Genomic DNA, 14413 nt, shown 5'->3' with positions numbered 1-14413 from the left:
GTTAAGCGTAGGGGTAGATAGAAGATAAGCAGGTTAGTCACAGTCCCTGTCCCACATCAATCAATCAATCAATTGTACTTATTGAGCACGCACTCTACTAAGCACTTATTTTACTTGTACATATTTACTATTCTATTTATTTTGTTAATGATGTGCATATAGCTATAATTCTATTTGCTCTGACGATTTTGACACCTGTCTACATGTTTTGTTTTGTTGTCTGTGTCCCCCTTCTAGACTGTGAGCCCGTTGTTGGGTAGGGACCGTCTCTATATGTTGCCGACTTGTACTTCCCAAGTGCTTAGTACAGTGCTCTGCACACAGTAAGCGCTCAATGAATGTGATTGAATGAATGCATGAGAGTACAATATAACAGAGTTGGTTCCCTGTCCACAATGGGCTCACAAACTAGGCAGAAGGGAGAACAGGTCCTGACTCCCATTACAATAATAATGGTATTTGTTAAGCGTTGCGATGTGCCGAGCACTGTTCTAAGTACTGGGATAGAAACAGGGTAATCAGGTTGTCCCAAGTGAGCCTCACACTTTAATCCGCATTTTACGGATGAGGTCACTGAGGCACAGAGAGTAATAATAATGATGGTATTTGTTAAGCGCTTACTATGTGCCAAGCACTGTTCTAAGCACTGGGGCAGATACAAGTTAATCAGGTTGTTCCACAGGGGACTCACAGTCACGCAGTCACACAGCAGGCAAGCGGCGGAGCCAGGATTAGAACTGATGTCCTTTGATTTCTGAGCCCCTGCTGTTTCCACTAAGCCACACGTGTATGTAGCCGATCCGTTCCTCCCTCCCCTCAGGCTCAATCAATTGCATTTATTGAGCATTTACTGTGTGCAGAGCACTGCACTAAGCACTTGGGAGGGTACAATACAGCAGAGTTAGTAGACACATTCCTGGGAGAAGCAGCGTGGCTTGGTGGAAAGAGCCCAGGCTTGGGAGTCAGAGGTCATGGGTTCTATTCCCGGCTCCACCACTTGTCAGCTGTTTGACTTTGGGCAAGTCACTTCACTGTGCCTCAGTTACCTCATCTGTAAAATGTAAGACTGTGAGCCCCGCGTGGGGCAACATGATGACCCTGTATCTACCCCAGCGCTTAGAGCAGTCCTTGGTACAGAGTAAGTGCTTATTATTATTATTAATAATTCCCACGGAGAAAGGCTGGGCCTACCATCCCCCTCGCGGCCTGATCCCTTGCCGAGGGAGCTAAGCTTGGCCTCCTGGGTCGGTCTCACCCAATCCCCACCCTGCCTCTCCTCCTTCCTCAGGGCACCAGTGATTTCTGTGTGGCCCCAGACCAGTTCATCTTGAATGCTACTCAGGATCACATCAGCTCAGGTAAGAAGGAATATGGGCAGGGGGCGGAGAGGGGAGGTGGAAGAGAGGGAGAGAGAGTTTGTGCAAACTTGGGGGATTTCTCTAAATGGGCTTAGCCTCTTCTGACCACAACCACCCTCCCTTCCCGAGACTGAGCTCTGGGAGCACTCTGTGACCCAGCAGCGGGGGTGGCTTGCTCTCTTTGGGTCTAAGCAGTCCTCGCTGCCCCAGCAATGTCCTCAGGATCCCATCGGGGGAGAGGGCGGTGTTGGGCGGGCTGGGAATGGTGATGAGACTTGCCTTTCAGAGGTGGCCCGTTATTACCTGCACTGCAGCAAGAGTCTGAGCAGCCCATTTCAGCAGGTAGGTCTCCTCCTACCCCTAACCCCTCCCCAGATGCAGCTACCCCAGAACCTTCTTGGGTCCTCAGAGGTTCCCCGACCCCCTACTCTGGGACATCCGGTCTCTGGTCACCCAGACTTGGCATTTGGGCTCAGAACCTGGCTTTATTATTTGTGATATTTGTTAAGCGCTCACTCTGTGCCAGGCACCGTATGAAGCTCTGGGATAGAGATGTGCTAATCAGGTTGGACACAGTCCCTGTCCCCACATGGGGACCGCAGTCTTAATCCCCATTTTACAAATGAGGTAACTGAGGCACAGAGAAATGAAGCGACTTGCCCAAAGTCACGCAGCAGACAAGTGGCAGTGCCAGGATTAGAACGCACATCCTCTTCTCCCAGACCCATGGTCGTTCCATTAGGTCACACTGCTTCCCTATTATTGATACCTGCAGGTTCTGAGACCCCTCCTCACTTATGGTTAGGGATGTTTGATAAGGTTAGACCACCTCCTCTGCTCTGCAGGTCCCCGCCAAGGCCCAGCTCACTGGGGTCCAGGGTTGGGATCCTAATTGACGGAGTTCTGCATTTTGGTCCCTGGTCCTTCCCCCGCTTCCCCTTCCTGAATCTACCTTCTGATGAGCTTACAGTCTAGAGGGACCATCCACCCTAGGGGAGGCTCAGACACTCCCGGACCAGAATAGAGGCTACGATGGACCCGAGTCTGGTTGCCCTCGATCACAGCTCCCAGCATCCTCAGGGGCAACTGTGCATGCGTGGTGGGCAGTACCACTGGCAGGTTGGACTAGGGCTGGCGCTGGGGATTTCTGGCAGTGTTGAGGTTCCTTACAGGGGCCAGAGGAGCGGGGGGCAAGACGGAACTGGAGAAAGTGTCCGGCTCACAGGGTGGTTGTTGGTCTTTGGCGATCCAGGCCCTCACCATCTTCCAGCGCTCGCTGAACACGATGCAGATCCAGGTGCGAGGGCTGTGGCAGTTTGCTGTACCTGTGTTCCCCACAGCCGAGGTAACAGGGAGGAGGGAGAACTGGCTCGCTTCCCGAAGGGACTGGGCAGTAGCCAATCTGGGCCTTCCTAACATCCTCGGGTCCCATCCTGATCCTCTCCCGATGTCCTAGAATCTGAGGCCCCCTTGACCCCCAATTGTACCCTGCCTCAGTTCTCTGCTTTCACCCAATCCTGCTTTATTGAGCACCCGTGGGACTTGTAGCAATGCAATAAAAGACTGGGAGAACACAGTAACTATTCAGGAAATGATCCCTACCCTTGGGAAGCTTACAGTCTAATGAAGTAGGCGGGTCACCCAAGTTGTTCACAAATAGTGAAAGAAGTAGAATTCCCAAGCATCAGTCAGGGGTGTTTATTGAGCGTCTTTCTTTTTTTTAAAATGGTACTTAATAAGCACTTTGTGCCAGGCACTGTACCTAAGTTCTGGATACAACTAGGATGCAATTAACATCCAACATAGGGTAGCATTTTTAATCCCCATTTTTCAAATGAGGGAACTGAGGCCCAGAGAAGTGAAGTGATTTGCCCAAGGTCGCCCAGCAGACAAGTGGCCGAGCCGGGATTAGAACCCGGGCCCTTCTCCCAGGCTCTTGCTCTTTCCAGTAGGCAACATCCCGGTGCTCTACCCACTTTCGGTGCATAGAGCACTGCACTGAATGCATCAGAGTACAGTTGAGTAAGATACCCAGCCCAGCAACAGGTCTGAAAACCACTACCTATCAATCAGTGGTATTTACTGACCCTCTATCATGTGCAGAGCACTGGATTAAGAATTTGGGAGAGCACAAAATAATTAGTCAACACAGTCCCTGCCTCAAGGAGTCTAACAAAGGAGACTGACAGACACAAGCTCCCCAATCACTATGGCAAAGGTATAGAATGAAAAAAATAAATCAATAGGTATAAATTAATCTTTCAAAAAGTCAACTAAAAGCTTAGAGCGGCTCTGGGGGGATGCAGCCGGAGAAGATGAGGGTTATTCAGGGAAGACCTTCTGGAGGAAGTGGGTTGTCAGGAGGACTCTGCAGAGGGGGAGAGCTGGGGTTTGGCCGGTTTGAAGGGGGTTGAGGGGTATCCAGGGTGAGAAGAGAGGGAATCGGATGAGGTCTGGGGAGCTGGGGAGGAAAAAGAGCCTGGCCTGAGACAGGATCCCCCAACCCCATTTTGTCCCACCACAGAAAGACTTGCTGGGGGTTCAACTCATGCTAAACTCATCGGAGTCCAGTCTTCACCAGTTGACCGCCTTGTTGGACTGCAGGGGACTGCACAAGGTAGCTGGGTGGTTCTGAATCCGAGCACTCCCGGAAATTAATTCATTCAATCATATTTATTGAGCGCTTACTGTGTGCAGAGCACTGTACTAAGCGCTGACAATGATAATAGTGCTTAAGTACTTACTATGTGCCAAGCACTGTACTAGCCACTGGGATAGGTGCAAGATTGGTCAATCTCTGTCCCACATTGGAGTCACCGGGAGGGAGTAGTCATTTAATTGTATTTATTGAGCACTTTCCATGTACAGAGTACTGTACTAAGCACTTGGGAAGTACAAGTAGAGACAGTCTCTACCCTACAACGGGCTCACAGTCTAGAAGGGGGAGACAGAACAACAGAACAAAACATGTAGAGGGGTGTCAAAATCAGGAGTATGGCCATTGTATCCCCATGGTACAGATGAGGAATTAGGTAACTAAGAGACCGGCCCAAGCCAAACAGCAGATGGGTGGAGGAGCTGACTTTAGAGCCCAGGTCTCCTGATTCCCAGGCCCGGGCTTTCTCCGTTAGGCCCCGCCACCTCACCAGAAATGCTGGCCTTCGGGACTGACAAGAGGCCCCGAGGAGGAAGCGGGAGTGGGCGGCTCCTTCTTCCCAACATCCTCTGCTTCCAGGGAAGAGGGGTGCTCCGTATTCAGAATGTCAGCGAGCCTCCCCCTGTGCCCTCCTATTGGGTTGAGGGCCCGGGCAGGTGGCCTGGGAGGTTCTCTGAGCAAATTCTGAAGGGGATCAGGACCAGAGGGCCCTCGAGGAGAGAGGGACCTGGGTAAAGCCGGGGTACCCCGGGCCCTGAGTGATTGGCTGTTCTCCTGTCCCTCATTCACAGGACTACCTGGATGCGCTGACTGGCATCTGCTACGACGGATTGGAGGGGCTGCTCTATCTCATGCTGTTCTCCCTCCTGGCCGTGGCAGCCTTCTCCACCATGATCTGCGCCGTGCCTCGGGGCTGGAAGCAGCTGGTCGTCAGGTGGGGGGGCGGAGGAGGAGCCAGGCCAGGGGTTGGCACGCCGGGGAAACTCCAGCCTCCTGAGGTTCCCACCAGAACCTCAACATGGTTTTCTGAACCCCAGATAATAATACCTGAAGCAGCATGGCACAGATCTGGTTTCTAATCCCGGATCCTCCACCTGTCTGCTGTATGACTCTGGACAAGTCTCTTCACTTCTCTGGTGCTCAGTTACCTCATCTCTTCAATGGGGATTAAGACCGTGATTCCCAACTGGGACATGGACTGTGCCCAATCTGATTAGCTGGTACCTACCCCAGTGCTTAGTACAGTGCCTGGCCTTTAAGAGATACCATTAAAAAGGAATAATAAGCAAACAGTGATATTTACTGAGCCCTTACTGAGGGCAAGGCAATCTATTACGCACTTTGGAAGTGCTTATTGTGTGCCAAGGACTGTACTGAGCACTGAGTTAGGTATAAAATGATCAGGTGGTACATGGGCCTCACAGTCTAGGTAGGAAGGTGAACAGATTTTGAATTCCCATTTTGCAGATAAGGGAACTGAGGCCCAGATAAGTTAAGTGACTTGCCCAGGGTCATGCAGCAGGTAAGTGGCGGAGCTGGAATTAGAACCCAGCTCCTCAGACTCCCATGTCAACAGCCTTTCCCCAAGCCCATTAGGAGTTGGAAACTATGGGAACTGCTACTGCAGCCGTGACAGCAATTAAGTCGGGGGGCTTGGCTCAGTCTGTCCACCCAAGTGTTTACAGAGCACTTACTGTGTGCAGAGCACTGGACAAAGCACTTGGGAGAGTATGCTTCAGTAGTAGTCATTTCTGGCTCTGCCCCGTCCCCACCCGCTCCCTCCATCCGAACCCTCTCTTCTCCCCACAGGAAGACACAATCCCCATCCTCCAGGATCTTACAATCTAGGCAGGGAGGCAGAAAAATAGGGGAAGGGACAGAAGATAAGGATCTGCCCACAGGGCTGGGTGTGGGGTGAGTCCCTAAGTGCTATGGGGATTTGGACTCAAGTGCATTGATGACACTGTAGGGGGATAAGAGATTAATCAAGGAAGACTTCCTGGAAAAGACGTGCTCTCATTCATTCAGTGGTATTTATTGAGCACTTACTGTGTGCCAAGCACTGTACAAAGCTCTTGGAAAGTACAATTCGGTAACAATAGGGCTTTGCTGTTTCATTCTGCCCTTTCCCCATCCCTATCCGACCCCAAGGCCTGATTCTTCCCCTCTGATGGTTCTGGGGGCTCAGACCCCAGCCCAGAAATGGGCAGGATTTTGTGTCCTGGCCCAAGGGCAGCCCTGGCTCTTCAGTTGGGCTCCCTTGCAGGTTCAGCAGCCCCCAACAGGCCACTGTCTGTCTGCCCTCCCCTGACACAGAGAGCGGGACTATGATGATATCGACGAGGACGACCCCTTCAACCCCCAGGCCCGGCGCCTGGCAGGGCACCAGGTCCCACGCGGGCACCTCCGCAGCTACTGCAGCTACAGCAGCAGCCTGGGCAGCCAGACCAGCCTCCAGCCACCCGCCCAGACCGTCTCCAACGCCCCCGTCTCCGAGTACATGTGAGGCCCGGGCAGGGAATGAAGTGGGAAGTGCCCACCAGCCTCTCTGAATCACTCAGTCAATCGTATTCACTGAGCGCTTACTGCATGCAGAGCACTGTACTAAGTACCTGGGAGAGTACAGTATACTAGATGCATTCCCTGCTCACAATGAGCATACAGTCTAGAGGGGGAGACGGACATTAATAGAAAGAAAGAAATTACAGATAGGCACATAAGTGCTGTGGGGCTGGGAAGGGGGATGAAAAAGGGGATTAAGTCAGGGTGATGTAAAAGGGAGTGGGAGAAGAGGAAAGGAGGGCTCAGTCAGGAAAGGCCTCTTGGAAGAGATATGTCTTCAGTAAGTCTTTGAAGGGGGGGGAAGAGTGATTTTCTGTCGTCTAGGAAGAGGGAGAGTGTTCCAGGCCGGAGGCAGGATGTGGGTGGGAGGTCGGCGGTGAGATAGATGACATGAAGGTGCAGTGAGCAGGTTGGCGTTAGAGGAGCAAAGTCTGCAGGCTCAGTTGTAGGAGAGCAGCGAGGCGTTTCGGTACTTTAAAGCCGATGGTGAGGAGTTTCTGTTTGATGTGGAGGTGGATGGGCAACCACAATAGGTTTCTGAGGAGTGGAGAAACATGTCCTGAATGTTTCTGTAGAATAATGATATGGGCAGTAGAGTGAAGTATGGACTAGAGTGGGAAGAGACAGGTGGCAGGGAGGTCTCCAGATCAGAGGGAGAGAGCGGGGCGGTCCCTCCACCCCATCTGCCCCAGCCAGCTTGACCCTCGACCGGACTAACTATGGCCACACCTCAGGGTCTCGAGAGGGTTCGGAAGTGGACCCTTCCCACCTCAGGGTGGTCCCAAGCCCACCATCCCACCTCGGGCCTCTGTGAGTCCAGAAGAGACGCCATCCTGTTCCCACTCATAGGTCCCTTCCCAAAGCACACTGGGAGTGACCTGGGACTAACCACTTCTGGCTCTGCCCCCTCCCCACCCCTCTCTGGCCGGCTCCCTCCATCTGAACCCTCTCCTCTCCCCACAGGAACCAGGCCGCACTGTTTGGTGGAAACCCACGCTATGAAAATGTCCCACTGATCGGGAGAGGCTCCCCACCCCCCACGGTACGCTGTACTGCAAAGGCCCCAGTGGGGTTAGAGATCGGCCGCCATCTAATGCTGTCTTGGTGGCCCTCTGTGAAGGTTGGGGGGAAGGGATGGGCATCTGGGGTTGGGGGATTCGTGGGGTGAGTCGGGGGAGGGATTGGCAGAGGGGGCTGAGCGAATGTTGTCAGAGGGCAGGGATGGATGGGCAGTGGCCAAAAAAGTAGGGATTTCTTGGTTCATTTTCCTCAAGGCTGGACTGGGGCCAAATGCAGTCTCTGGGGCAGCCCAGGAGAAAAGCTTCAGACTAGGGGCGCAGAGCCTGGGAGGGGGAACATGCTGACAGAAATTGGGGAAGGGGGCCTGGAGAGAGATGAGGCAGAGACATGAGAGGTGAAGAAGGTGTCTATGAGAATCCATCAATTAATCAATGGTATTTATTGAGCACTTACTATGTGCAGAGCACTGTACTAAGGGCCTGGGAGAGTACAATGCAACAGAATTAGCAGACATGTTCCCTGGTCATAACAAGCTTAGCTATTGGAGAGGGAAGTTCCCGAGGGAGAGACAGAGTTGAGTCTCCTGAATCCCGCCCCTTTGATTCCAAATGCCTCTAAGGTAACATGGCTGCCTGAGAACTGAGAGGGCGCATGTAAAGCCAATAGATTCCTCCCTCTCCTCAGGCTCAATCTTATCTATTGAGCATTTATGGTGTGCACAGCACTGTACTAAGCATTTGGGAGGGTGCAATATAACAGACTTGTTAGAAACATTCCCTGCCCACAGGGAGCTTACAGGGTAGAACTGGAGATAGGTATTAATATAGATTACGGATGGGGCCTTGGCTTCTGCTATTTTCATTTTCCACTCGCAGGCTTTTTTCCCCCTCATTTAAAAAAAAAAAAAATTAACCATTCACTGAACCTCACCAACCTCAAAAGGAGTTCTAACCAAGGAACGATGAACCCTACCTCCTCTTCCCAAGCACCCCCTCACCCCGCAACTCCATACCAAGCAGCTCGCTTTTGTTTTGTAACCTTTGCTCTGTTTTTGCGTCGATTTGGGGGGAGCTAAGTTTTCCCATGGAGAGTAAGTTTTCCTTTTTTCTTTTCTTTGCTTTTTCTCCCTCCCATTGTCCCATCTGCAGCCCAGCCTTTCTATGGTTTGTGTCCTAACCGGGAACACAAAGGGAGGAACCCAGGGAGAAATACAACAGAACTGTAGTACTTGTTAAGTGCTTACTATGTGCCGAGCACTGTTCTAAGAACTGGGGTAAATATAATTTAATCAGGTTGGACATAGTCCCTGTCCCATTGGAGACTCAATTCTAAGTAGGAGAGAGTAGGATTTGATCCCCTTTTTACAGATGAGGGAGCAGAGTCACAGAGAAATGAAGCGACTTGCCCAAGGTCACACAGAAGATAAATACCATAACCAGGATTAGAACCCAGCTCCTCTGACTTCCAGGCTTGTGATTTTTCCACTAGGCCAAGCTGTTTCTTTCTTTCTACTTTCCCTTTCTTTTCCTGTCTCTACTTCTTTATCTATACCTCTCCTCTTCCCCCCCCCACGCTCTATCGCTCTCTCTCTCTCTCTCACACACACACACACACACACACACACTTTTTCTTCCCTCTCCTCTTTTCCTCCCTCCATTTCTTTATCTAAGCCTCTCCCTCGCCGCCCCCCCCCCCCCCCCAAATTCTGATTTTTTGCACCAAAGCAATCCATCTATAGTATTTATTCATCCCTGATGGGTGCAGGGGAAAGTAGTAAGCACTTGGGAGAGTATAGTAGTGTTAGTAGGCAGAACCCCTCCTCCCCGTTGTCTTGACTACAGTACTTGATTTCAAATTGTGTCACTGGTCTGGGTGACTCCAGGGGCAGGGGAGAATGGGGCTGGCCACTGGTCTGACTCTCTGGCTGGGCCTTAGTGATTGAACCCTGTGATGAGATTGGAGAGTTCATAGTTTACAGTCTAGAGGGGGAGGCAGACATTAATATAAATACATTATGGATGTGGACATAAATGCTGTGGGGCTGAGGGAGGGATGAATAAAGGGAGCAAGCCAGGGTGATGCAGAAGGGAGTGGGAGAAGAGGAAAGCGGGGGGGGGCTTAGTCAGGGAAGGCTTCTTGGAGGAGATGTGGCTTCAATAAGGCTTTGAAGAGGAGGACAGTGATTGCCTGTCAGATATGAGGAGGGAGGGCATTCCAGACCAGAGGCAGGACATGGGCTAGAGATCGACAGTCACATAGGTGAGATCAAGGTACAGTGAGCAGGTTGGCATTAGAGGAACTAATCTTGAAGCTTGGGAAGACTGCCCCATCACCAGTGAGAGAAGCTTGCCCCACAGCAAAACTGGCAGGGGCCCCTAAGGGTTTCCAGGTTGATGAGGCAGCTGGTGGAGAAATAATAATAAAAATAATAATAATGGTATTTGTTAAGCACTTACTATGTGCCAGGCACTGTTCTAAACACTGGGGTAGATACAAGGTATTCAGGTTGGACACAGTCCTTGTCCCACAGAGGGCTCACAATCTTCATCCCCATTTTACAGATGAGGTAACTGAGGCCCAGAGATGTTAAGTGACTTACCCAAGGCCAAAGAGCAGACAAGTGGCAAAGCCGCTTGTGAGCTTGCCAGTGTCACAAATATCCCAAAGTCAGAATAATCTCAGGCTGGGTTATCCGGGCTCTGATAACTTGGATCTGGCCACCCGGGGACTGAAAACATGCTTGGAAACAAAAGGCCCAGAGAGCTACGGTCCAGCTGCTAGCTGTGAAGTGCCAGCAGAAGCCACCCGAGAGTGTCACCAGACTCAAGTGTTGCCAGGCAAGGTGGCAGTGCTAGTTCTGGTAGCAGAAGGAGAAAAGACCTAGAGGCATCCCTCATCTCCTACATACACCCACTCCCCAGGACCTGGCTCCTTACTCTGGGTCACTCGTAGTCTGCGAAATTTGGGTCGCCCTTTGAGGTACCAAGTGAGGTGGAAGTGGCTCCGTTTTCCTCCCAAGGCCAACTAGCAAGCAGGTCGTCATCGTCACCCCCTACCCCTGGGTGCCCAGGCAGGCGAAAGAGGGGGAGCCCCCGTCTTCACCACTGGCATTTGGGATGGTGAAGTGGGTGCCCAGTTTCAGTGGCTGGGGTGGGATGACGGTTGTTTCTACCAACCCAAGGTGCCTGACTTGAGCGTTTGTAGAGTTGGTGCTTTGAGGCCTAACTTCACTCTCCTCTCTCTCCTCAGTATTCTCCCAGCATGAGGGCCACGTACCTCTCCGTCACGGACGACCACTTGAGGCCTTGTGGGAATGAATTTCAAGCCTAACAGTCTTCCACTGGGTCCTTCCTCCTCTTTTGTTTTCATTTTTCTTTTAAATTGAAAAGCCATGCTGCGTTTCTTTAATAGAAACCAAAGGAAATGGGGGGTGGGCGGGTGGGGGTGGGAAACTGCATGGACTTCAGGAACGGAACGGCATCTTGCCTGGAGAAAGCAGGAATAGATGTATCCAGATGCTGGATTGGTGGGGGGTGGGAGAGCAGGAAATTGAACGGGGGAAATCCCAAAGGAATTACCACAAGCTGTCCAGAGCGGAGGAGATTTTCCAACTCCTCAGATTCCAGCATCTTTCAAAGGCTGCTTCTCTGAGTCAGTCCTCCTCTCCTGGAAATGGGCTGGGGGAGGGAAAGGAGTGGAGATGCCTCTGAGAAATCAAGTCTTGGAACTCAATTCCCTCTCCCCCAGCAGCTTTCCGTAACTATTGCCCCCTCTCCCTTCCATCAGCCTTTGCTCTCTAGGATGGAGGCTGGGGGCAACTGGGGGTGCCCTACCATTCTCAGGACCAGCTGGGGAGGTGTTTCCTCCTTGGCCTGGTCACCAACTGCTTTTGACAGGCTAACTGGACTCAACTTCTTCTTTCACCTCTGTACTGTTAGAGGACACTTCTGCCTGCCTAACCGCAGGAGCATGGGAAGGGAAGTTTGGAGAGGGGTATTTTTTAGGGAGAAGTGTGTGAATTATGAGACCAGTACACTGTTCATGAAGACTTTTTGGCTTCAACTACTCTTTGGCTCTGAATTCTAACATGCTGGGAAGGAAGCGTGATGTGGGAGATCCTGGAGGGGATGGTTATGTGTGATCAGATGAAGAGGAGTGGCAGCCCCCACAAGATCAGATGTCCTTGGGGTGTCCCTGCTCCATTTGGGTTTCCTCAGAGCTCCAGACTCACCCACCCCAACTCCCCCTTCACATGTTCTGAAGTCGGGTACTCTAAATTTCGTCAGCCACGGCTGGGGAGCGTCTCAGGTATTAACACAGACTCAGAAAATGAGTTTTCTTTTGTTTTTTCCAGTAACCTGTTGCTTTTTTTTTTCAGTCAGCCAACCAACCCAAAGAACATGCTAAGCGCTTCCCATGTGCTTTTAGACATGGGGTCTTATGTTTCAGTTCTAATACCTATGACTTTTATATCAGTATTTTGTAGATTTTGTATTACTCTTGGCACTGATTAGCTCGTCAGTTATGGGGGTTTTTTCCTTGTTTTTTAATAATAAAATAAAAATGAAAACTATGTGAGACACCCCATAACTTTACTGGGGGGAATCCTCACCTGTCAGCTCTTTCCCCTCCCCAAGATGGCAGCTACCAGAGATCCCAAAACTTGTGTTTTGACATTTTCTATCCAAGCAAGACTTGACCCCTTCCCTCTCCAAGGGAGGATGGGAAATTACCGCAGACTAGCGTGGTTTACATTCTAATAACGGAGGTTTTCCTGCTGCCAGAAATTGGTCTCTGGTCAGGAGAAATACCAACTTATATACCCTTCCTTTCTTCCCCAGGGACTGAGTGTGGGTTAGGGTCTATGGTGCTTCCACGCTCCTGCCAAGCCAAAACTCACGGTCCATTTCTGGTGTGGGTTGGGGTCACTTGCTCTTTCTGGAGAAAGAAGTGGGAAACCCCCAGAATGAACCAGCCTCTCTCTGGGGAGATGGAGCTCGCAGACATCAGGACTCACCATTGCCTATCGCCGGTATTAACCTGTACATATCACATATGATGAAAAAACCCTGTGTCAAGGGCAACTGGGAATTGTCACGGGGTCTAACTTTTGCTTCTTAACATTTCGTAGTTGCGACTAGGAGAGATGTTTTTAGCGCATTTGAACTAAAAGTTCTCTTTGGCTTCTGGATGGTCTTGAGGGCAGAGTTAGAGGAAAAACCCAGCTTCATTTGTCTGTGCCCTCCTAAGATGGAGAAATAAAGACTTGAACTAAATCTTGTGTCTGTTCCTTTTTGCTCCAGGCTACTCGAGGGCCTTGGTTTATGAACAGTTCTTTGTGAAGGAGGCAATGACCTGGGAGGGGAGAGGATTAAGGGGCATATTTCCTCAGCAGGGTAAAAATGCAGGATTTTGCCGTAAATAATTGACTCGAAAATCTGAAGAGATCAGCTCATGGCTTTGTTTCTGGGGTCTTAAAAAGAGCTGGGGGCACTTCCTAAAGGTCATTGTTAATTACAGTTCCTGGTTGAATGGTTTTCTTCTCAAAACCCTCCTTGGTTAAGGATGATCATAAACATGATTGGATGGGTCAGCAATCAGTCATTTAATCTCACCCCCCATCCCCCCCCACCCAATCCAATGCTTTATCTTATTTTAAGCAGTTGTTTTAGAATGCAATGATTTCCAATCCGATTGCCACTCCTTACATTTCTGCATCCACTGAGGATTATTTTCCTTTGAGTAGAAACGAACAGCTGTTGGAATGTGGGGTTTTTTATGGTATTTGCTAAGCCTTTACTCTGTAATAATGGTGGCATTTGTTAAGTGCTTAGTATGTACCAGGCACTGTACTAAGCGCTGGGGTGGATACAAGCAATTTAGTTGGGCACAGTCATCATCATCATCAATCGTATTTATTGAGCGCTTACTGTGTGCAGAGCACAGTCCCTGTCCCAAGTGCGATTACTGCCTCAATTCCCATTTTACAGATGAGGCACAGAGAAGTAAAGTGTCTTGCTCAAGATCACACAGCAAGCAGGTGGTGGAGCTGGGATTATCCACTAAACCCAGCTGTTTCTACCGCTATGTTTCAGGCACCAGTCTAGGTGCTTTGGTAGTAGTAATAATAATAATAATAATAATGATAATAGTGGCATTTATTAAGCGCTTACTATGTGCAAAGCACTGTTCTAAGCACTGGGGAGGTTACAAGGTGATCGGGTTGCCCTACGGGGGGCTCACAGTCTTAACCCCCATTTTACAGATGAGGTAACTGAGGCACAGAGAAGTTAAATGACTTGCCCAAAGTCACACAGCTGACAATTGGCAGAGTCTGTATTTGAACCCATGACTTCTGACTCCAAAGCCCATGCTCTTTCCTCTGAGCCACACTGCTTCTGGGATAGATATAAGCTAATCAGGTTGGACACAGTCCTTTCCCACATGGGGCTCACAGTCTTAACCTCCATTTTACAAATGAGGAAACTGAGGCACAGAGAAGTACAGGGACTTGCGCAATATCACACAACAGCCAAGTGGCAGGTTTAGAATTAGAACCCAGGTCCTTCTGACTCCAAGGCCTATGTTGTACCAACTTGGCCCCATTAGTTTTCAATCCAATTGCCACTCCTGGTATTTCTACGTTCTGTGAGGATTATTTTCCTTCCTCTGAGTAATAGCAGCAGGGGAATTTTTTTTTTTGTGGCATTTGTTCAGCACTCACTATGTGCCAGGCACTGTACTAATCACTAGGGTAGATATAAATAATAATAATAATGATGGCATTTGTTAAGCACTTACTATGTGCCAAGCACTG

The 14413-nt window shown here is 50.2% G+C and overlaps 1 protein-coding gene across 1 annotated transcript in view; it reads left to right on the top strand.

The window, feature by feature from the left end:
* Positions 1-11021, top strand: part of TTYH2 (tweety family member 2) — a 28773-nt gene extending 17752 nt beyond the window's left edge. Inside the window, exons 7-14 of the mRNA XM_038757144.1 lie at positions 1289-1358; positions 1645-1700; positions 2611-2703; positions 3883-3975; positions 4806-4948; positions 6331-6516; positions 7540-7618; positions 10846-11021. Coding sequence (XP_038613072.1) covers positions 1289-1358; positions 1645-1700; positions 2611-2703; positions 3883-3975; positions 4806-4948; positions 6331-6516; positions 7540-7618; positions 10846-10926 — 801 coding nt within the window. The 3' untranslated portion in view covers positions 10927-11021. The remainder of the gene's footprint in view (positions 1-1288; positions 1359-1644; positions 1701-2610; positions 2704-3882; positions 3976-4805; positions 4949-6330; positions 6517-7539; positions 7619-10845) is intronic.
* The last annotated feature ends 3392 nt before the right edge of the window (positions 11022-14413 follow it).

The sequence above is a fragment of the Tachyglossus aculeatus genome, chromosome 15 (genome assembly GCF_015852505.1).
Source record: "Tachyglossus aculeatus isolate mTacAcu1 chromosome 15, mTacAcu1.pri, whole genome shotgun sequence".
Lineage (NCBI taxonomy): Eukaryota > Metazoa > Chordata > Mammalia > Monotremata > Tachyglossidae > Tachyglossus > Tachyglossus aculeatus.
The sequence above is the reverse complement of the archived record's forward strand: the minus strand, read 5'-3'. Positions and strand labels throughout refer to the sequence as shown.